Source organism: Pelophylax lessonae (assembly GCF_965119305.1).
Source record: "Pelophylax lessonae genome assembly, chromosome: 4".
Classification (NCBI taxonomy): domain Eukaryota; kingdom Metazoa; phylum Chordata; class Amphibia; order Anura; family Ranidae; genus Pelophylax; species Pelophylax lessonae.
Window position 1 is genome coordinate 575,704,181 of NC_138771.1, and position 23,509 is coordinate 575,727,689.

The following is a 23,509-nucleotide window of genomic DNA, read 5'->3' on the forward strand; positions in this document are numbered from 1 at the left end:
AGATTCCCCATTGATGTCAGCTGGTAGGAGAGATTCCCTACTGACGTCAGCTGGGAGGAGAGGAGGAGAGATTCCCTACTGATGTCAGCTGAGAGGAGAGGAAGAGAGCGACGGGAGGTCACGTAAGCGCACAGCGGCGCTCTGAAATAAGGCATTACCCTGCATCCTTTTTAAAACACAGATACTGCACAGTATATGTTTCTGTAACAGAGGGGATTCCAGGATTTAAGATTAGTGATTTTGCAGCCATTGCAATGGGAGGAGAATGGCAGGGAGGAGATTGCTGACACACAGACTCCTGAGCTGACAGGCAGAGAGCGGGAGAGGGAGAGATTGCGGGTATGAAAACTGATGACGGTATCATGAATCAGGGTTTTTTTAGGGTTTACAACCACTTTAAACCAGCCTTATAGATTCCAGGTATCTCAAAACAAAATGGTTCCAAGTCTTACTGTTAATTTCCAGTAGAAAACAGCCACAGCTTGAGCTGACATGCTGCAGATAAGGACCTTTGCATTCTATGTGGAAGCAGAGGTCTCTCTGCAGAGGCTTGACACCCCTTGCTGAGTTACGGCTTTCAAATCAGCAGCTAAAATGAGGTTTGCTGATTAGGGAACACGGGGAAGAGTTTTGGATCTCTGCAGAGAAACCACTGCTTCAACACAGAGAGCAACAGTCCTTCTCTGCAGTATGCTGGCAGAGGACAGCCTTTTCTACTCATAATGTGGCTACTTTGTGTGGAAGATATTCCACACTTACCAGCTGTTTAATTTAGTAGATATTCAGTATGTCCCTGTACCAGGATTCTGTACAGAGTAAGCCCGCTAGAAGCATAATTATTAAAGCATAAAAAAAAGTTTGCATGTTTCAAGTCATCATGCTTCATCTGCATACCGGGAGAACTTGTATGAACAACAACTACATGAACAATACACCCGTACACACCCGCTATAAACACACAAGTGGGCTTATATTTACAAAAAGCTTCCATTCACCCAGCTGGGAACAAACCCATAATCCAATTCACAGCGACTGCACATAAGACAACAGCCTTGGGTGGAGCTGTTCATGGCTGACTGCAAATGGTAAAAACCAATTCACAACGTAGTGAAGGGAAAGTGAGAGATGGTCATGACACTGCTGGATGAAGAAGAAAACACACTTTTCTTTGAATTTTATTGATGCAGAATTTAATGTCTGCCAAACATTTCTCTTTCGTGGTACAGACACCATTAAACCGCCTGTGATGCATCCTGGGAGATCGGCAGACGCCCGCACCTTCCCTGCACGCAGAATAGGCCTTTTGTTTAAAGCACACATATGCAATTACTGATGTTCTCCGATTCCACAAGAAAGGAAATTTTCTAATTTCAGCTCAACATTAAAGGGCTAATAAAATGAAAGAAGCCTCATAACTTACCAATTGTGTTCACAAGAGTAATGAGGAGAATGTGTCTTTTTTATTTTTTTCCTTTAAAGCATACAATTACTTTGTGTCCTTTTTACAAAAAAAAATTAAATACTTAATACAGGTTTCACCTAAAAAGTCGAATGTATTTCTAGAGTATAGATATTGCATATATTGTTGCATAGTGCAAGGTTATTGTTACATTTTGGCAGGACTTTTATTTATGCTTGCTTAGATTTTTCTTTCGCATTAAATATTTGTAGTTTACACACTAGAGGGAACTCTCAGTAGCTCAGCAAAATTACTCTCTCTACTTAACTATATCTAAAACCAAGAACAAAAATGCAATATATTGCAGATTACTAGTGGTGCACTGAAAAGAAAATTCCGGTGCCGAAACTGAAACCGAAAATTCAGGATGCACTTGGTCGAAAACCAAAATAGACATTTTTTTTTTTTTTTTAATTTCAATTATTTGACTGGCATTTTTGCATTGAAATCAATAGGGGGCATTTTTGCATTGACATCAATTGGCGCAATTTTGCATTGAAGTCAATGGGACGTGATTTTGCATTGAAGTCAATGGGACGTGATTTTGCATTGAAGTCAATGGGACGTGATTTTGCATTGAAGTCAATGGGACGTGATTTCGCATTGAAGTCAGAAGGGGTGTTTTTACATTGAAGTCAATAGGACACAATTGTGAATTGAAGTCAAAGGGACACGATTTTGCACTGAAGTCAATGGCATGCAGCATGCCATTATCAGCACTTTTTTTTTCTATCAGCAAAATGCAGATAACCCTATTTTCGGCCGATAATTTTGGTGGCCGGTATATTGGTGCATCTCTACAAATTACCAGTCATTAGATGTGGTGGCTGCATTAGCTTTCTATAGTCAGGCTTTTTTCCCTGTATTTTCTCCTGGTGATCATGCCAGTGACACTTCCTAGGGTGACAATGCTAACTCTACTGTAGCTATAGCAGAGCAGCATAGGACAGCCCTGCAAAACCCTTCTCCCTCTCCAATTCCTCATATCATTGGGGAATGTGTTCTGTAGTGCGTGGAGATAAGAGCAAAGGCAGAGAGCACATGAATATATCAGCTCACAAGATTTCAGTCAGGATCAATAGATTTTTTTTTTTTTTTGCACTTCCTGATCAGGTATTACAAAAATGCTTTCAATAATATATTTTCCAGACCAAACGGAATAAGAGAAGTTGTTGGGACTTTACATTCTTTTTAACAAGGGTATTAGCCACACAAGGATTGCATTGTTTTCTATGGGCCAGCATTGTCTAAAAGTGGTAAAGAACAAACTACTGTGCAGGGTTACAGCAGAAACCAGAGTCTATATGTATGTAATGAGCAAGTATGGCTGATCTACTGTACATACAGTATTATATTACAAACGATACATAAAACTATTACTAGAACAATAAACTAACCCCATGTCACTACAAAGTCAACTAAAGGCAACCTGTTTGGAGCATATGCTATACATTTTATCCTTCTGTTAAAACAGCAAACTGCTGCTTCCTGGTAGCTGCAGCTATCCAACACTTATGGATGTGTGAATACCTGTTCCATAGATTAGTTGATCATATAAGTGGATGATGTGTTGGCGATACACATTCCAGTCTATAATTATTCCCCGAACCGTCCATGATGTATCACTGCAGCACTCAGGAAGGACATTTGGAGTGCATCATACTTATATATTCATATGAATGCCTGCTCCCATGCTCACTGTAGTTCCTCCAGCTGGCTTGTATACATCAGAACATGTGCACCAGTGGAAGCAACCAAAGTGCAAGGCATGGGAAGCATTCAACACACCCAGAAGCGTTGGTTCTATGCAGCAAGGGATCAACAATGCTGGAAGGATAAGTATATAACATCTTCATTTAAAGGATGTCTTTAGTTGACTTTTGACCCTGTAGTGACCCAGTGACGTTAGAATTAACAAAATTATTTAATGAAAAGCCAATACACTTCCTTTACAGCTGCATCTGTAGCAATATATGACCAAATCTGATTTTTTATATCCGGATTTATTTTAGCATATATGCATTTGTGTGCATGAATATTATTCTACGCTCCATCCACTTGTTCTAGGCAGCCAACTCAAAAAGCCTGGAAATTAGAGGATCAGATAGACATTGGGGCAAATAGCATTGGAGGTCAGCAACAGTAGCCCCTACATTTCTTTCATGAGCTCTTTCATGTCATAGCACTCTGATCTTGTGGACAGGTTCTGTTTAACTGTATGCAGGGCTTTTTTTTCAGCAGGAATGCGGGGGAATGAAGTTTCGGCACCTCCTAGGGTGTGCTGGAGGGACTATTGATGCTAGTTGCTGGGGGATCTATTGTTGTGGGGGGGGGGGGTCTGATGTTACTGAGGTTTATTTTTGTTGGCGGAGGATCTATTGTTGCTGGAGGGGGGGTCAACTGTTTCTGAGGGGGATCTACTGTTAAGGGAGAATGTATTGTTGCTGGCTGTTAGATCTATTTCTTCTAGTGGGAGCTTATTGTTGCTGGGGTGCGGGATTTTTTTTTGTGCCAGCACTACTGTTGCTGGGTATGGGGTGGAACCAAGGGACAGTGCACGAAGATGGATAGGGGACGGAAATAAGGGATGATTCAGAAGGAGGGAGTACCTGCACCAATTCCCTAACAAAAAAGGACCTGGCTGTATGGTGGTGAACAAATGGTGGGGAACAGTGGCTTAGCAGACATCTGTTATGCCTTGCAGCACTGAGGTCCTTGGTTCGAATCTTGGGCACTATCTGCAAGGAGTTTGGAGCAAGGTTTGAATCCTGGATACTACATGCACAGCGTTTGCATGTTCTTCCTGTGCTCACATGTGGGTTTCCTCCCACACTCTAGAGTTAAAGTGGATGTAAACCCCATTCATGAAATTTGGCCTGGGCATATATATATATACATACATATATACATACATACATACATACAGTTGTGCTCATAAGTTTACATACCCTGGCAGAATTTATGATTTCTTGGCCATTTTTCAGAGAATATGAATAACACAAACACTTCTTTCACTCATGGTTTTCATGGTTCATGGTGTTTGGCTGAAGCCATTTATTATCAATCAACTGTGTTTACTCTTTTTAAATCATAATGACATCAGAAACTACCCAAATGACCCTAATCAAAAGTTTACATACCCTTGGGATTTTGGCTTGATAACATGCACACAAGTTGACACAAAGGGATTTGAACGGCTATTAAAGGTAACCATCCTCACCTGTGATCTGTTTGCTTGTAATTAGTGTGTATAAAAGGTCTATGAGTTTCTGGACTCCTGACAGACCCTTGCATCTTTCATCCAGCGCTGCACTGATGATTCTGGATTCTGAGTCATGGGGAAAGCAAACTAATTGTCAAAGGATCTGTGGGAAAAGGTAGTTGAACTGTATAAAACAGGAAAGGGATATAAAAAGATATCCAAGGAATTGAGGATGCCAATCAGCAGTGTTCAAACTCTAATCAAGAAGTGGAAAATGAGGGGTTCTGTTGAAACCAAACCACGGTCAGGTAGACCCACTCAGATTTCAGCCACAACTGCCAGGAACATTGTTCGGGATGCAAAGAAAAACCCACAAATAACTTCAGGTGAAATACAGGACTCTCTGAAAACATGTTGTGTGGCTGTTTCAAGATGCACAATTAGAAGGCACTTGAAGAAAGACGGGCTGCATGGTTGAGTGGCCAGAAGAAAGCCATTACTATGCAAATGCCACAAAGTATCCCATCTACAATACGCCAAACAGCACAGAGACAAGCCTCAAACCTTCTGGCACAAAGTCATTTGGAGTGATGAGACCAAAATTGAGCTTTTTGACCACAACAATAAATGTTACATACCCCAATTTGTTTACACACATTCCTGACCTTTGCTCCTAGCGGAGGGGGGTGGGGTGATTTATGTGGTGCAGGACGGTTATATAACATTCTGGGAATTGATGGTGGGTCAGTGGCAATTTTTGGCTCTGAGGAAGAGGGTTCTCCCTTGAAACGAGTAAGCCAGGTCATTGGGTACGCCATCCAGCAGTATAGAAGTGTCCTGGAGGCGATTGGTTCCTATTTCCTACATGCATGTATACATCTTACATTTGTGAGTATAATGTATGCTATTTGGATTTTAATAAACTTCTTTAGTGGTAATGCACAAGGTCAGTGCGCCCTTCTCTTGTTGTTGTCTTCCAGTGTTTTTGGATACCCTTGGTCCTGAGGGGCAACAAGACCGCCTATTTTTGTGCTAAAAAGACCATTCAGGTGACTCGCCTTCCTGCATACCACTTTAGCGCAGGAGAGATACAGTTTTTCTATGATGAAAGGTACACCATTCCTACTGTGAAACATGGAGGTGGATCGCTGATGTTTTAGGGATGTGTGAGCTACAAAGGCACAGGAAATTTGGTCAGAATTTATGGCAAGATGAATGCAGTATTTCATCAAAAAATACTGGAGGAAAATTTGCATTCATCAGCCCGGAAGCTGCGCATGGGGCGTACTTGGACATTCCAACATGACAATAATGCTAAACACAAGGCCAAGTCAACCTGTCATTGGCTACAGCAGAATAAGGTGAAGGCTCTGGAGTTGCCATCTCAGTCTCCTGACCTCAATATCATTGAGCCACTCAGGGGAGATCTCAAAACGTGCAGTTCATGCAAGACAGCCCAAGAATTTACAGGAACTGGAGGCTTTTTGCCAGGAAGAATGGGCAGCTTTACCATCTGAGAAGATAAAGAGCCTCATCCACAAATACCACAAAAGACTTCAAGCTGTCATTGATGTTAAAGGGGGCAATACACTGTATTAAGAACTGGGGTATGTAAACTTTTGATCAGGGTCATTTGGGTAGTTTCTGTTATTATGATATAAAAAGTGTAAACACAGTTGATTGATAATAAATGGCTTCAGCCAAACACTAACCATGAGTGACAGAAAAGTTTTTGTGTGATCATTCATGTCCTCTGAAAAATGGCCAAGAAATCATAAATGCTGCCAGGGTATGTAAACTTATGAGCACAACTGTGTGTGTGTGTGTGTGTATGTGTGTGTGTGTGTGTGTATATTATATATACAGTGGGTACGGAAAGTATTCAGACCCCCTTACATTTTTCACTCTTTGTTATATTGCAGCCATTTGCTAAAATCATTTAAGTTCATTCTTCTTCCTAATGAATGTACACACAGCACCCCATACTGACAGAAAAACACAGAATTGTTGACATTGCTGCAGATTTATTAAAAAAGAAAAACTGAAATATCACATGGTCCTAAGTATTCAGACCCTTTGCTGTGACACTCATATATTTAACTCAGGTGCTTTCCATTTCTTCTGATCATCCTTGAGATGGTTCTACACCTTCATTTGAGTCCAGCTGTGTTTGATTATACTGATTGGACTTGATTAGGAAAGCCACACACCTGTCTATATAAGACCTTCCAGATCACAATGCATGTCAGAGCAAATGAGAATCATGAGGTCAAAAAGGAACTGCCTGAAGAGCTCAGAGACAGAATTGTGGCAAGGCACAGATCTGGCCAAGGTTACAAAAAGATTTCTGCTGCACTTAAGGTTCCTAAGAGCACAGTGGCCTCCATAATCCTCAAATGGAAGACGTTTGGGACGACCAGAACCCTTTCTAGAGCTGGCCGTCCGGCCAAACTGAGCTATTGGGGGAGAAGAGCCTTGGTGAGAGAGGTAAAGAAGAACCCAAAAATCACTTTGGCTGAGCTCCAGAGATGCAGTCAGGAGATGGGAGAAAGTTGTAGAAAGTCAACCATCACTGCAGCCCTCCACCAGTCAGGGCTTTATGGCAGAGTGGCCCGACGGAAGCCTCTCCTCAGTGTAAGACACATGAAAGCCTGCATGGAGTTTGCTAAAAAACACCCGAAGGACTCCAAGATGGTGAGAAATAAGATTTTCTGGTCTGGTGAGACCAAAATAGAACTTTTTGGCCTTAATTCTAAGCGGTATGTGTGGAGAAAACCAGGCACTGCTCATCACCTGTCCAATACAGTCCCAACAGTGAAGCATGGTGGTGGCAGCATCATACTGTGGGGGTGTTTTTCAGCTGCAGGGACAGGACGACTGGTTGCAATCAAGGGAAAGATGAATGCGGCCAAGTACAGGGATATCCTGGACAAAAACCTTCTCCAGAGTGCTCTGGACCTCAGACTGGGCCGAAGGTTTACCTTCCAACAAGACAATGACCCTAAGCACACAGCTAAAATAACGAAGGAGTGGCTTCACAACAACTCCGTGACTGTTCTTGAATGGCCCAGCCAGAGCCCTGACTTAAACCCAATTGAGCATCTCTGGAGAGACCTAAAAATGGCTGTCCACCAACGTTTACCATCCAACCTGACAGAACTGGAGAGGATCTGCAAGGAGGAATGGCAGAGGATCCCAAAATCCAGGTGTGAAAGACTTGTTGCATCTTTCCCAAAAAGACTCCTGGCTGTATTAGATCAAAAGGGGGCTTCTACTAAATACTGAGCAAAGGGTCTGAATACTTAGGACCATGTGATATTTCAGTTTTTCTTTTTTAATAAATCTGCAACAATGTCAACAATTCTGTGTTTTTCTGTCAGTATGGGGTGCTATGTGTACATTCATGAGGAAGAAGAATGAACCTAAATGATTTTAGCAAATGGCTGCAATATAACAAAGAGTGAAAAATTTAAGGGGGTCTGAATACTTTCCGTACCCACTGTATATATATATATATACATATACACATAATATATAGTGTTTACTTCTCTCTCTCCAAAGTCCTAAGTCCCATGTCTTTCTGCTGCTCTGTTCCTCGGTTATCAGCATACTAACTTCTGACAAGTTCTCCGAGACAGGAGATAAAAGCAGCTGCAAATTTGTGTCGGGTGGGTGCATAGAGATAGATTAGCAGAGAACTAATTTATTCACAGCCTAGCTCCACATGTTTCTTACTTCCTCTGCCTACGTGGAGGGGGGTTGTGGGCCTTTCCTTCAATCAGCTATCACACAGTGTATGCCAAGACTCCACACCCAGTGCTGGAACAGGAAAAAAAAAACTTCTAACACGATGTTCATTTTCTAAGCAGTGTAGAAAGCTGAAGACAGCCGGTGTTCCGTGAGAATTACCTACCCGTGAGAAAAACCTACCCCCGTCACTTCCGGTTCACGGCAGTCTGTGTAACGCGAGCAGTTACATTAAAACAGCTGTGCTGCACTATGAGTCATCTCCGCTCCTGTCCCGGTCACTTCCCTGCTCTCGGCTACTAAATATAAAAGCGGCGGCGGCTGTATAAAAAGATAAATCACGGAGCCGCCAGCCGCTTTTATATTTACTAGCCAAGATCAGGGAAGTGACCGGGACAGGAGCGGAGATGACTCATAGTGCAGCACAGCTGTTTTATGTCACCGCCGCGTCGGTAGGTTTTTTTAACGGACACCGAGATCGTTTCAGACTAGTGCGCATGCGCACTAGTCTGATCCTCAGCTCTTCCATTAGGTATCCGGGGCTGTGAGCATGCGCACTGCTGCGCTGCTCAGCTGTTCCTGGCCGGAAGTGACGAGGGGTAGGTTTTTCTCACGGGGTAGGTAATTCTCACGTTACACCGGTATACAAATACAACTTATGTAGGGAGATTTGTTTCATCTCTGTGTATCATCTGAGGCTGTTCACTTCACTGGGTGTATGTGAGGGCTTACATCCACTTTATCTGGCTCTGGTTTAAATTGGCCCTAGTATGTGTATACAGATTGGCTATGTACATGTGCTATCACATTCTGCATGTCAGTCCCAAGCCTAGCAACTGGAGAGGCTTGAGGAAAGTCCTAGTGACCTACAACATAAAAAGAAAAAAAAATAGCAAAGAAATTCTGTTGATGAGGCTGTCAAGTGTATAAGCCATGGTGTCCAGAGAGCTGGCCAACAGAATCGCGAGAGTCGGATACGACTGAGCAGATATATACATGAAACATTTACATGGATCACCAGACAATATTACGGTTTTACGATTTTACATCATGCAGCATCAATGACTTGTAAAATGCCTAATACAGAGGAGTGGCTGAATGACATTCACAAGGCACTGAAAATGTTTAAGAAATGCACGCTGCATCCGGGCTTCAGTACACACACGAGATGTTTGTTTAGTTAATCAGACCAGGAGACTGGAAAGTGGATGCGGTAAAGGCTTGAAAAGAAAGACGAAAAGGTGTGTCTCCAATCCTGACCAATCACTGCTCTTTCCGGCCCATTACAAAGCCGTGCCCCCTAGAGCTATCAAGCTATTTAAAGCATTTTATGTGTCACCTCTGGTAAAACAATGGTTACAGACTCAAAGTTCTTAAAAGTGGTTTAACGGAATTTTAAGACACACAAAAAAAAAAAAAAGAAGCTAACTGTATTCTGGAATATCCTTAGAATTGCAGACAATGCAAACCAAAAATTATACAAAAAAACCCTGTGGTGTTAAATTTTGCTGCCTGTATCCAGTTGGAGAGATTTCTCTTCACTTCCTGTCCAGGAGATGTAAAGAGAAATGAGAAGAAGTCACCCTGAAATATCGGGAATTTCTATCTTGGACAGTGGTCACCAGAACACCTGTTCCCAATAGAAGATTTGGCTTCACTTTGATGACAACCCTACAGTTTTGGATTTCCTCCCACTTTCTGTATCTGTGACAATAGTCAACAGAACAAATAGGGGATAATCTCCCAAGTAGGGATCTAGATGACAAAAAAAACCTTCTTAAACTTGTTTTTATTAGTTTTAGAAAACTACTCTACAAAACAGAGCCATGGGGCATTTCCCAGCTTAAAAAACACACAGCATAAATATAAAACATAACAATCCGAACTGTAGTCGCAACTCCGGTACCCCTTGATCAACGAGGGCAACAGCATCCACATGACCAAGGTAAGTGATCAGGAGGTGGAAGTTAGGCACTATCAGTGATTAGGCATGTATCAAATTTCAAAAATAAAAGCAAGAAAATTAAGATTGTTACACAATTAATAATGAAGTGCAGTAATACATTCCCAGGGAGATGCTGAATGGTAAAGAGGGGGTACACTGGAGGGCCACATCAGGTCAACCCCCGCATAGCCCTTCCCTTTAGAGCAGGCATGTCCAACCTGCGGCCCGAGGGCCGCATGCGGCCCGGAACCTCAGGCAATGCGGCCCACTGCCCCCTGGCAATTTTTTGCTGGGGAGGAAGGAAGTCAGTTGGGGGGCACGGCCACAGCAGCTTCCAAATAACGGTAGGCAGAGGCTGCCTCAGAGGGGGGGGGGGAGCATGTGCAGTGTTTCTGACTCCCACCACCATGACCACTTGAAATTACTGAGGTGTTCATGGTGGTTAGAGTGTTCCTTTATTATCATTTAGAAGAAGTAAACCTCTGTATACTGATTCAATTTCATTTGAGCATCCTCTAGTTTTGTTAAATTAGTGCGGGGGCGTGGGAAGGGCGCGGCGGCATTTTATGACTTATATACCTTAACTATAGTATATATTTTATATGCGGCCCAAGAAAATTTCTCTACACTCAATGTGGCCCAGAGAAGCCAAAAGGTTGGACACCCATGCTTTAGAGGAACATAGAATTCACACACTATCTACCTTATTCGAGCACAGCATCATCTCTAGCATCAGTAGTAGAAGGAGAATCAATCCAAATGTCCAAGACCTTGTGAAATTTTGGGGCAACCTTGGGAAAGATATGTCATTTTATACAATGGGACCACTAAATTAACCATTTTTTTCCAGCTCTCTGAGGTAGGGGGTCTATCCGATTTCCACGCCAAAAGAAGAGTAGAACAGAAGGCCCAAAAGTGCGCTGGAGGCCCTGGAAAAGGCTAGATGGTTGACCAAACAAATAGACAAGCAGCCACTGTTTGAGAAATGGAAATTGTGGTTACTGAACATATGAACTGTAGGACATTGGCCCAAAATATTTGTATGCCGGAACAGGACCAAAAAACATTTAAAAAATCCACCGGCGTGTCTCTGAACCGCCAACAATTAAGTTCTTCTGTGGGGAAAATTTGGTGTAGTCTCTGCAGTGTAAGGTAGGCCATGTGGATAATTTTGCATTGGATTAGCCTATCCCGTGTGGCCCCCAATTGAGTAAAGGGATAATCCCAGATATCCTCCCAATCTTCTTCGTTCAGATCTGGCATCTCCACCTGCTACTTTGATTGCAAAAGTTCTAGACTAACATGCACTGATTGCTGTAAAGCCTTGTACATTTTGGATAAAGGCTTTGTCGACAATAAAAACCTTAAAGAGGGTCCTTTACTGCTTCATCCAAAACTAAAAAGAAAAAAGTTTTGCCTTTACGTACACTTTTAGTTGGAATTGTTCTTATTATGTAATGCTTACAGGAAACAGTCCAAAGAGCCTGCCAGCTCTTTGGACTAGCAGTGATCATCACCAGACTGGCAAGGTCTACCATAAGCTCTTCTTTTTCTGATGTTACCCATGATCCTTATGCCTCGTACACACGCATCGATTATTGGCCGGGAATTTTCGGCCAACGTCCGATCGGCCGATTTTCGGCTTGTTAGTATGATGCTTTCGACAACTGACTCAGACTTTTCGGCCAAATAAAATCTGGTGTGCAGGCTATAAAATTTTTGTTGGCCGTCAACACAACGCCCGATTTTCCGTCAGTCAGTACAGATTTCGGCAGACAAAAATCTGATGAGCAAGACTGGGCATGCTCAGAGAAGAAAAAACACACGGAAAGTAAACCAGCACATGACATCACTTCTGAAGTAGATTTTTGTTGGCCGAGAAAATTTGTGTGCAGTCTAGGCACATTCCAACCAACACAACAACACTGGACAAAAGTCGGCCGATCGGTCGGCCGATAATCGTTGCGTGTGTATAAGGCTTTACTCTCCCATCAATTTACAGATCAGGATGAATTCAGCTTTGGGTTCTTTTTTGGTGTGTGTGTGTATAGATTTGCCAGTAGTTTGTTTTTTTCATGTTCTTCACCCTGCCTCCTGCTGAACCGACAAGAGTCCTCGTCTTTCAGATGCTGCAGACAGTACATGGCTGGCATCCAAAGACCACATGCAATTGTTCCTTGCCTCAGTGCAAGCACTGCACTCAGTATGCGGTGAATTTACTGCAATAACCTTCAATCAAGTACTTCATTCACATTCCACTTACACAATCATGGCAGATGCCAGCTCCGCCACAGACAAAGAATGTCTCTGGTGAGGTGACCAACAGATGTTCTTTACATGGACTTATCTGTTCAACAACCTGGTTCACTTAGAAAAACACAAGCAAAGCAGAAATAATTGTGCAGATACGAGGGAATCACACCTGCTGCAATTTACACTGTTACTGATACACAATCCTCAGTATTAAAGATAAAAATGTGTGTGTGTTATTTATTTCCTGTGAATATATTTTTAATTCTGTTCAGCCAATTTTTTTAAATCACACATGCTTTCATGCTGCACAGAGTCTTTTGTACCTCCCTCCACCTTTAGCAGGCTGCCTACATACAACCCTTCGAACTCAGAATGTCAAAAAAATTTTGAGCACTGTGCAATGCAAAAGAGCTGAATTATCTTATGCTGCTAGACCTCCCACTCTTATGCTAGCCATACACTAGTAGATTTCTCTTGTTCAGCCCCACAGGCTGAATGAGAAAAATCACCTGGTTCCCCTATCCATGCTAAACAGCACAACAGAATCTGTACTGATGGTTGTATATTCAAACAGCCACAGCATCTGCAGCTGTCTGAATACCCAAAGCGAGACTGCAACTGACTGGATGCAGTCACTGTTCGACTGCAAATTTTCCACCTGGCTCCTTTGATTTTTCAACTAAAGTTTGTTGAGCCAGGTAGTGCTGACAAGGCCATCCACAGCTCAAGTTTCAGCCAATTCAGCAGCAGGAACTCCATCCTTCATTAAAACCAAGTTATGAAGTTCACAGGCAGAAAAAAAAAAATGAATCCCAATATCTTAAGGCCTAAGGCAAAATCTCTATTGCCAGTGAGAAATGTGATATATTGTTGGTCTGGTTTCAGAGAGAGCGATTCCTTGTTGGTTTAGCCTCTGAAGGAACAATGCCTTGTTGGTCCAGCCTCTGAGGAAGCAATGCCTTGTCTTCTGAGCTCAGAAGAAACAACATCTTGTTGGTCTAGCCTCGGAGACAGCAACGCCTTGTTGTTCTGGCCTCAGAGGGAGCAACACCTTGTGGTCCATCCTGGGAGGTAGCCACACTTTGTTGGCTTGATCTCAGGGGGAACATCGACTCATTGTTCTGGCCTTAGAGGGACCAACACCTTGTTGGTCTGACATCAGAGATAGCAACACTTTGTGGGTCTATCTAGCTGACAAGTTTCTGTCTGCAACAGGATCACCAGTGTGTCATAGGCCTAAAGCAGCCTTTTTCAAACAGGGTGCCCAGACGGCGGGTGGATAAAGCCTGCCTTTTAGTTACACAAAGCCACAGGTTTTCATTGTACACCATTACCATATCTTCTAGCTGCCAACCTCCTAACGACCAATGACTTCATCAATTGATAAGAAGGCTGTCAGTCACCTCTAAAGCATCCTTGTTTGACTCTTCCCTGCCTTTCTCCATTAGCTTTGGGGGTCACATTAGTTGAGTAATGGAGAAAAACGGACGAGGAAGACAAACATTGGAATACTAGTAAGTACCAGCTTGCACCTCTAACGTTGGGTCTCGCACAGGTGATCAAATACCACCAAAAGAAAGCTCTGTTTGTGGGAAAAAAAGGACGTCAATTTCATTTGGGTACAGCGTCGCACGACCGCGCAATTGTCAGTTAAAGTCACGCAGTGCCGAATCGCAAAATAGGGCCTGGTCTTTGAGCAGCCAAATCCTCCGGGGCTAAAGTGGTTAATGAGGGCACCAGGATAAGTGTTACTTTTGACTGTATGATCAAATCATTTGTCTTTCTAACAGTCTCCCTGTTGAGTCACATTTTGTCTATGACTGCTGCAGGGTTTTCTGGATACCGTTAGCTGATCTCTGTTTGGTTTCACGGGTTCCAGCAATAGTTTTTTGCCTATTTGTTTAGAGTAAGATCTCCCTCCATTGCTCCACACCTACCAAAACATAATATATCCAGATAGACTCAGAACATTTCAATACCCTGTACTATGAACAAGACTATACAGACCGAAGCTTTTGCAGTGTAATTTTCAATTATGGTCACCTAAAACTGGGTTTCCTTGCAAAGTTGAACAAAATTGGTGGGGATGTTTGGAATACCTTCCTAAACTTTGTGGACATACAATCCCTTCATCATCCCCGGCCTCCAACCTAGATCCTTATCCTCTTACCATACGAATGGGCTTCTCTCTCAGGTCACTGGTCTTCACGGGCTCCCCTTGGTGCACCGGAACACACCCCTTCCGAGCAAAGAGTAGCAGGAGGGCAGCATTGTCTCTAGGAGGGGAGTGGTCGTGGGGTAATGCTTTGCGGTATGCTCGGCAGTACACATCTGCTGACAGTAAGAGGCTGATCACAGCTGGCTTCACGTGTTCTTGTTCATACTGGTCTGTGTAGCAGGGAGAGACAAGCTCCTCAGGGACATCTGCAACAAAAAACACAAAAAGCCGGTTAGTAGATTCAATGGAATTATGACATAATGATGCATAATTGCTGCACACCTGTATACACCAAAATGTAAAAAAATGTTTTTTTTTTCTTGATAATATATAATGGAATAAAATATAATGTATTATATTCATGCTAAGTCTACCACTTATTCTTCTAGCCTGGTGCTTCAGTAAGTTGGATAAACTAATTTCTGCTTTTTAGGCAAGAATTCTCTTATGCTGGCCATACATGGATCCAAATTTGCCCGGTACAGCCAGGCTCAGCAGGAACCGGCCAAATTTCAATCCATGTATGGTCACTGTGGCTGAACAGAAGTCTATCTACCAACCAACTTCTATTCAACCACCCTGTTGAAAAAAAAAAAAATGCTTGATCAACACTACTTGTGTCATCCGCTCCGTATGTCCGCATATCATCCCATCCATTTGCGGATGATATACGGACATAATGTAAGTCTATGGGCATTGCGGATGTCAGCGGATGACACAGCTGACATCCGATTTTGCTTCCTTTCCGTTTTTTGAACGGAGGAAAAATAGGGTTCTGTTCCGTTCCAAAAAACGGAACAGAACTGAAAGGAAGAAAATCGGATGTCAGCGGATGGTATTCCGCTGACATCCGCAATGCCATTGACTTACATTATGTCCATAAATCATCCGCAAAAAAATTAGGATGATTTGCGGACATACGGAGCGCCCGTGTGAAAGAGCCCTAAGGAGGATCCCCTATCTACTTTGAACGTGTGGAATGGGGTCAATTTTTTGTTCAACTTGCTGGCTGAATGAAAAAAATCTGATTCATCTATGGTCAGCCTTAGGCAGCCCATACATTTGTTATTTTTTCAACCTGCTGGGCATAGAGGAGTCAGAATTTTTTCATTTAACCAGCGTGCTGAAAAAAAAAAATGGACCCGATTTCCCCATCCACCATTTGAGTTGGATGGAGAAATCCTCCTTGCTGAGCTATTGTATTCGGACAGCAGGGAGACTTCCATGCTACCAGAATACACTGAGCAGCACTGCAGTCTAAAGCAGATCTTCCCTTTGTAGTACAAAACAATAAAAAGGAGAATCTGATTAGTTGCTCCAGCAGAAACAGAATAGGCTAGTGATAGATGTCAGATGCCAGAAGGTCCAACCTCCAAAAGGCTCAATCCTTTCGGAGAAATCTGCCTGTTTACAGAAGTCAGACCTATTATTCCAGGAAACCGTGATTAACTGTAGCTTCCTAAACTACTGATTTGTGTTCTCCAAGACTGGTTATCTTGGGAGCAGATCAGTGTCCACAAGCATACAATCATTCCCTGATTCACTTATCAGACAACATTATTTTAATTTGTGGGTAGACAAAGGGTTGCCACACACAGCTGAAATGCAACATTACATACAATGATTGGCTTAGAGTCAGGCCATACTAGTATTCCCTAATGATAAAGAGAGCTTCCTCTGCTGGAGACGCTCCTTAATATGCCACCTTGACAGCACCATACTCACTGTAGTGTAATCTAGGACACTTCTGAGTACAGGAAACAATTAGGCCTTCTCATAGAGAGAGTGAGAAAACAGCCCTGTAGGCAGGTGCAGTCTGCTTTCTCCCCTGTTGGTGGCGCTGTTCTGCAGCAGCACTGCAGTTGGAGACGAAGTCAAGAGGAACAGGTTTCCTCTATGGGTTCCTGGGTCACCGGGGAAGCAATCCGATTGGATGTTACTGCCCCATGTGATCGAGCAGCCATCTTGGGTCAGGCAGAACCTATTTAATGTCCTGGCTCCCAGGCCTGGCGTGCATTTTGCAAGTGGACAGAGTAAGGAAAGGTAATAGCGTTAGGGAAAGGTTCTTTATGAGGAGGAAAAGTGTAGGGTCGCATCTCTTCTGGACACCTTCCCGATTGAGCATTAACTAGACTGCCAGGTCGCATCCTGTCCTCTCTAAACATACACTGTCAGCCCAGCTGGAATCGGCTTCTTTCATGTTGCTGGAAACTATGAGTGCACCCGGCATTGTAGCCTTCCCACTGGGTTTGTTGTGAACTGTTGCTGCATTACTTTAATACAAGTCTTTTATTGCACCTATCTGTGTGAATTATTGGCTCCGCATCATGCTGCGCCACACCTACAGCCTATCTCAATTTACGATTACATTTTGCATAATTTTTCTGCTGCTGCCTACAGTAAGGCAATCTATGGAGAGGAGGCCTTGCCCTGAACATTTTTCAGTCTTTTGGTCAATCATGGAGTTATCTAGGAGTTAAAGAAGAGGTCCAGGCTCCTTCAGAAAAAATTACTGTAGCTGCTGACTTTATTAGGACACTTACCTGTCCAGGAATCCAGCTGCGTCTTCACCACAACCAATTTTTCCCATCAGCTCTCAGGTGTTGCCGCCGCCATTGCTCGTAAGGGAAACCGGCATTGATGCCTTGCGGCATCTCAGCCGGTTCTTAACTGCACATGCGCGAAACGCGCTTCACTTTGTGACTAGCCCGACAGTGGGGGGAAGGAGGGGGGGGGTCGAACTTCCAGGTGATCCCACTGCAGCAAGATCACCTGGAAGTGGGAGCGGGTATCCGTCAAAACCACATACCTGCTCCCCCCCCCAAATGTGGCACCGGAGAGAGGGGAGGAGGCAGATAAGCAGAGCTTCCCCTTTTGGGTGGAGCTCTGCTTTAAGTTTACACGTAGAATGGTCAGTATTAAGGTTGTACAGAAAGCTAATTTGAAGATTACCACAAGGTTTAGCATTATTGTTTCACTGGGAGCGATAAAGACTATAGAGCTAGGTCAAACTATTTACATTGTAAGAGCTCATATACCCAGCTGATTTGGGTTGTGCACCGACCAGAATCAGAGTTTCTCTGGAGAGGGCATGCACAGGTGTGAAGTTTCCTGGTTGCAGACTGTCTGGATCCTGGGTTCCTGATCTGTCCCAATCAGACTGTACAGACTGCTGGCCGTGACAGATCTCACACACTTGTGCAGTCCCTCTGCAGAGAAATGCTGACTCTTGCTGGTATACAGGCCGAACTTGCCCTGCCAATGAGCCTTTAGGTATTTTTAGCTACCATAGCTGCAACACTGCTTCAGCGGCTGAGCTTCAAATCGCTTGGAATTTCTGCAACACAGAGTTTTCACTGCAATTCATTTTTTCTTAGCAACAAAAAATTCTGTAGCTGCTGCAAATATTCTCATGTGACATGGGCCCTTAGGGCATTTCTCTCTGCACTGGGAATTCTATGCCAAAAGCCATTGTTGCTGATCTTCTGAGTCGCTAAAAACGAATGCATCTGCCTTTATAAATATGAGACAAGGAAGGACCTCAAAAAAATTGAGGATTCCATGATTTGCATTTCGAATTCTGGATAGACTGTTTTTTTCAAGGTCTAATATTTTATAAATACACAAATGCTTTTTTTTTTTTTTAGCCACTGTGGTATATAGTAACAGTTAGCACATCTACGTATTTTAGTCAAGTGCTGAAACTCAAGTGCCGAAAATGAAGAAACTGAAAAAGGTAATGAAGTTTATGTATAGCCAAAAACTTTTTTTTTTTGTTTCACACGGCATAGGGAAGGCTTAAAACCCCCATCGGGTGATTTTTTTGCAGTCTGTGTCCAGTTGGGGAGGATTCTCTACACTTCCTGTCCAGGAGACGTAATAGGAAACTAGAGGAAATCTCCCCAAAGTAAGGGAAAGTGCTATCTTAGACAGTGGTCACAAGGACAGATGTTTTCATTTGAGGATTCTCCCTCAATTTTTTTTCTGGAATCAGGCCCTGTTCACATCTTGGCATCCTGGATTGTGGGCAGAATTGCTGCGATTCTGCCCGCGATCCCGAATCACAGCATATCACGCGACGCCCGTGCAATCCCCGTCATTTTCAATGGCACCCTGATTGGGGCGCGATTTTGCTGCGCTTGTCACCTGACAAATCGCATTAAAATCGTGCAAACAGAATCGCAGGACGCCGGTCGCCCAAAATAAGTACAAGAACTGGGCAAAATCGCACCGTGATCGGGGTGCCATTGGAAGTGACGGGAACGCATGGGTGTAACAGGGTCCTGGATAGCAGGCAAAATCCTGACGATTCTACCTAAGATTCGGGATGCCAAAATGTGAACAAAGCCTAAGGAGAGGGTAAAGCTTCCTAGCATTAGCACAGACAGCAATTAAAACCTAACCTGTTCCCCTAGCATCCAAAATGAAAGCTAGCCATCTTGAATTTTAGCGAATTTCTGCTGCATTTCTACTGAAATTTGAGCCATGGGTAGATCCTGTCAGCACCATCAAGTTTGGCAAAAGTCTATTTCAAAATCCACTGAGGTTGGAGAAAAACCCTATTAGATGCAGTCATTGTTCAAGTATTCAGGCAGCCGAGGGTGCTACAGCTGTCGCCCAATACAATAGCCAAGTGGCAGAGGTTCTTCCATCCATGCTGTTTAGGGCCCATTGACGCAGGTGATTAGAACACTCTGAAAATTCCAGTGGCATGAATCGGAGTCTCCATTGACAGGTAGGTGTGTCCGAAGAACAGTGACCACTCAGCCCATAGAATGCAATGACAGGCTGACGGTAGCTACAGCCATCCATGACTGTTGGCATGCACAGCCAACAATTACTGGTACCTACTGTTAGAGAGAGATGGCTATGGCTGGGCGCTGTTTGTCTGCGGCCAACCATGATCATGCAGGTAAATCACCGGCTGGGTGAACAGTTGTGAATAGTCGTCGGCCTGTCATTGATTTGGTTTTGGCCTGACAGACCTTGGTCAGCCTGTCATTGATTTGGTGTCGGCCTGTCATTGATTTGTATGCAGATTCTTGCTGCTGAAAAATGCATAGAGGAACCCATTGATCAGAGAAATCTAAAAGTGTATGTTATTTTAGGATAAATAGTTTTACCACTTTAAATATGTCCCATTGAGTCAGTGTTGTCACTAAAAATGTATATTGTAATTAGATATAGTAAGGGCGCTAATTACACAGTAGTACAGGAGTAAAGGACTGATCCTTTTTTCCAGCAGTCTGGAACTTCTACCATTCTATTTGCCATTAATGCATACACAACTGTTACCAATACGCCCCAGTAAAGCCGTCATGCCAGCAGGGTGTTTGTTAAGAATTAGGAATTTATAATCCCATCAGGTTTTATACAGTACGGAGCAGAAAACCACAGAAAGCGGATAATCTCAGTAACCAGTTTATAAACCTCCTTAAAGACCAAATCAATGACATCGGGACAAAAGCAAGCTATAGCAGAAAATTAAAAAGAAAAAAAGAACCCCAAGGAAATGTTTTAGAATAAGACACCCTGCCTATGAAGTACCTTCACTCTTTTCCCTAACAAGTAATGAAGGGAAGGGTGATCAGACCACAGGGATCTTTTCAGTCTGTCTAAAAAAACAAAAAATCTCCCGGAGTGCTGGATCTTTGAGCTCTCCAAACGTGAGTGAATGAAAATAAGACACAGGCTGCGGCCTAACCTTATCACACCAGCAGGAAAAACTTGTTAGGCAACCTTTTTTTTTTTTCTTTCCTTTTGGCACATAGCACGACAGCCGAGTTGTAAGGGGACTGACGCCTTCTTAGAAAACTCGGTACACAGACAGATCTCCTGTCATGTTCAGACCTCAAAAGAACAATTACAGTACTGCACAGAAAAAACAAACATTTTATCCATTATCCGGATTCATAGTTCCACAGACCACAGTTTACATTAAAAGCTGAGCTCCGGTATATATGCTAAAAAAAAAACAAAACACATGGGCTAATTCAGTTACGTAAATCATCACCTAAAGCCTCTTCAAAAACTGTCTGAAAGTGTTCCACTGCAGATGGTGGTTTACCCCGCTGACCCCCATATCATTGCTATGTCCCGTATTTGCATCAAAGTCAATGGGAGGAACTATGGAGTACAGCAGGAGACCAGAAGATCAACACTCCCAAAAGGCCCTTTGCCTTGATAAAGGGGCCACTTAAGGTCTTCATACATTGGTTAGTGATGCTTTTTTCCAGGATGGCTGACTCAAAGAAACCTCATTTTCAAAATAGAAGAAGGTGTGCTGCTAAAATTCCTTATTCTGAATAAAAGTTTAGTTTTGTTAGCTTCTTTTAACTATGTGGTAAAACACGACAGAACAATTCCGCAAGTTTCTGAATGATTTAGTAATAAAAGTTACAGTTAATGTTATTGACATGTTTGTACAATGTTGCCGTAACCTTTTTAGTTGGCTTGTTGGCTGTTCCAACTTCTTACTTTTATATGTTATTTTGTAAAATCTTTAATAAAAACTATTGAACATTAAAGGTTACAGTTAATATAGTCAGAGGGTGCATCATAAATAATATTCTATAAAGCAGTGGAAAATATGTAGGCAGGATGAAATGTATTGGTACTAGTGAGTTAGCGGCGGGCCCAGTATAGGCTGGAGGTTAACTGTTGCAAGCTCAATTCCCGGACTATTGGGTCCTGGCCAGCCCGCCTGTGCTATAAAATGGGGAAGGATAAGTTCCAAGGATCTGTTCTTCTTCCTGTACTGGTCGGTTCTGCTCGTGGTATCGGGTCCGCTGCACCTTGCACTCCCACCTCACAGGAGGTATGCCTGGACATCCACACTATAGTTAGAGGAAAGAGGTTGTTCATATTGAACAGTTATGCCACACTTGTCCATTAAAGTCATATTAATGGTTATGAGCCTGGTCTGAAGTTATTCACAGGGGTACATGTTGGTTTTGAGGTATCTAAAGGAACTAGGGTCTGTAAAAGTACAATGGGGTATGCAGGAACATCATTACAGAAGGGATGACTTGACAAGACAAGGAGAAGAGGCATGTATGTGCTATGGGTAACCAAGTGAAGGAACAAGCTACAAGCAACCAGTTGTTAGATATGGTACCTGGTAAGGTGACAGGTCCTCCGGTAGTGAGGGGGGTTCGAGCTCCCTCCCTAGCGGTCAGTATCCCATAGCAATCATATCCGAACCCATGTTACAGAGATCTGTGGCCTCGTCCGAGGTACAGGAAGTGAAGGAATTAATAAGTGCATGCATGTACGCTGAAAAGTGGGACCCTATTCTGTTACTGGGAGTGAGGTAACAGAGGTATGCAAGACTGGTGGAGTGGATGTGGGCTAAGCACATCCCTCCTAATGCACATTAGATATAGTGTGTAGTGACATTGGGCAGTACTTTGTCAGAGGAATTCTGCATGTTTATTAGTGCACACATTGAAGGCACATCTCTAAGTCGGGCCTTTTTAAAGTTAGATTTTTTTACATGACTGCAGTCCCTGCCTGGTCCCAAGGAATTCTGAGTGGGCTCCATGCGAAAGGTACCCCCACTTGCAGGGTGAGTAGGCCCCGCCCCCAAAAAGACTGACAGTACTCTATAAATCAGGTAAAAGCTCAGATAGGGGTTACATCATAATCACCATGTATAAACTAGAAGTGCTTACACATATTATGGTAGAGGCAATTATACAGTCAGTATACAGCTGAGCATCAAAAGATCATATGCCCAGACTCCCCACGTAGACATTATTGAGGTAACTATGCAAAGATCGTTCTCATACAAAATTATTGAACGTGAAAAATCTAAAAAGAACTGTAATATAAGCATCTAGTTTGTTAAACCACCATCTCGATATCTAAAGTATACAGTATGTAGTCCAGTAAAGAGTACCCACAGAGAAAAATGGACTAGTCGTACAGGGGGGAAAAAACCATGAACAAGAAAGTGCCAGTTATACAAAACACTACTAAAGTATATTCAACAATGTATCTTTCAAAAGGGCACAAAAGCCCCCCGGCTTTGTAAGTAAGCTTGATTGTATGGCTTGATTTAGGAGGGAGCACTCTTCGGAAAAAAAAAAAAAAGGGAGTCTGCGGGACCTTACTTTTTTTTAGTTTTCTAGGTTCAAACAGGAGAGGTTTAATAAAGGAAAAAAAAAGTGTTGAGTGCAGGATTTACCTGGTGGCCCTAAAACTAACCCTTTTAACTATATCTGAACACTTGTTATATGCTAGCAAAAAAAAAAGTATCACAAAATAATGTTAAAAAAGAAACAAAGAATCCTCTTACATCATAAAATACATATCACCATAGTGAATAAACAATAGTGAATAGACAAATAGATACATCTCCAAATAAATTATAAAAATTGTGAAGTCCATATATAATCCCACACGTGAATAGCGTCCTCAGTGAGTATAGGAAAGTTTCCTCTCCACCAGCATGCGGATGCACTATACACTCACCAGACCTAATTGACCCCTTATACACCCTTATACAAGGAGTCAAATTGTGCATATGGGAAAATCCAAGATGTCATACATGTGGTCACAGGAATGATTTCAAACCGCTGCAGTCATCCATTTAATATGCATATAAATAGCGTATTCAAAGCTCCAGTGTTGCTATATAGAGAAAGGGAGAAAAACACTCTCATGGTGCAGTATTTCAAATCA

General features: G+C 42.8%; 1 protein-coding gene across 1 annotated transcript in view; it reads right to left on the reverse strand.

Moving 5' to 3' along the window:
- The window catches only part of CAMSAP3 (calmodulin regulated spectrin associated protein family member 3), a 174,216-nt gene that overhangs the window by 70,624 nt on the left and 80,083 nt on the right, over positions 1 to 23,509 (reverse strand). The window contains exon 2 of the mRNA XM_082253167.1: positions 14,777 to 15,030. Within this exon, the coding sequence (XP_082109293.1) occupies positions 14,777 to 15,030 (254 nt within the window). The remainder of the gene's footprint in view (positions 1 to 14,776; positions 15,031 to 23,509) is intronic.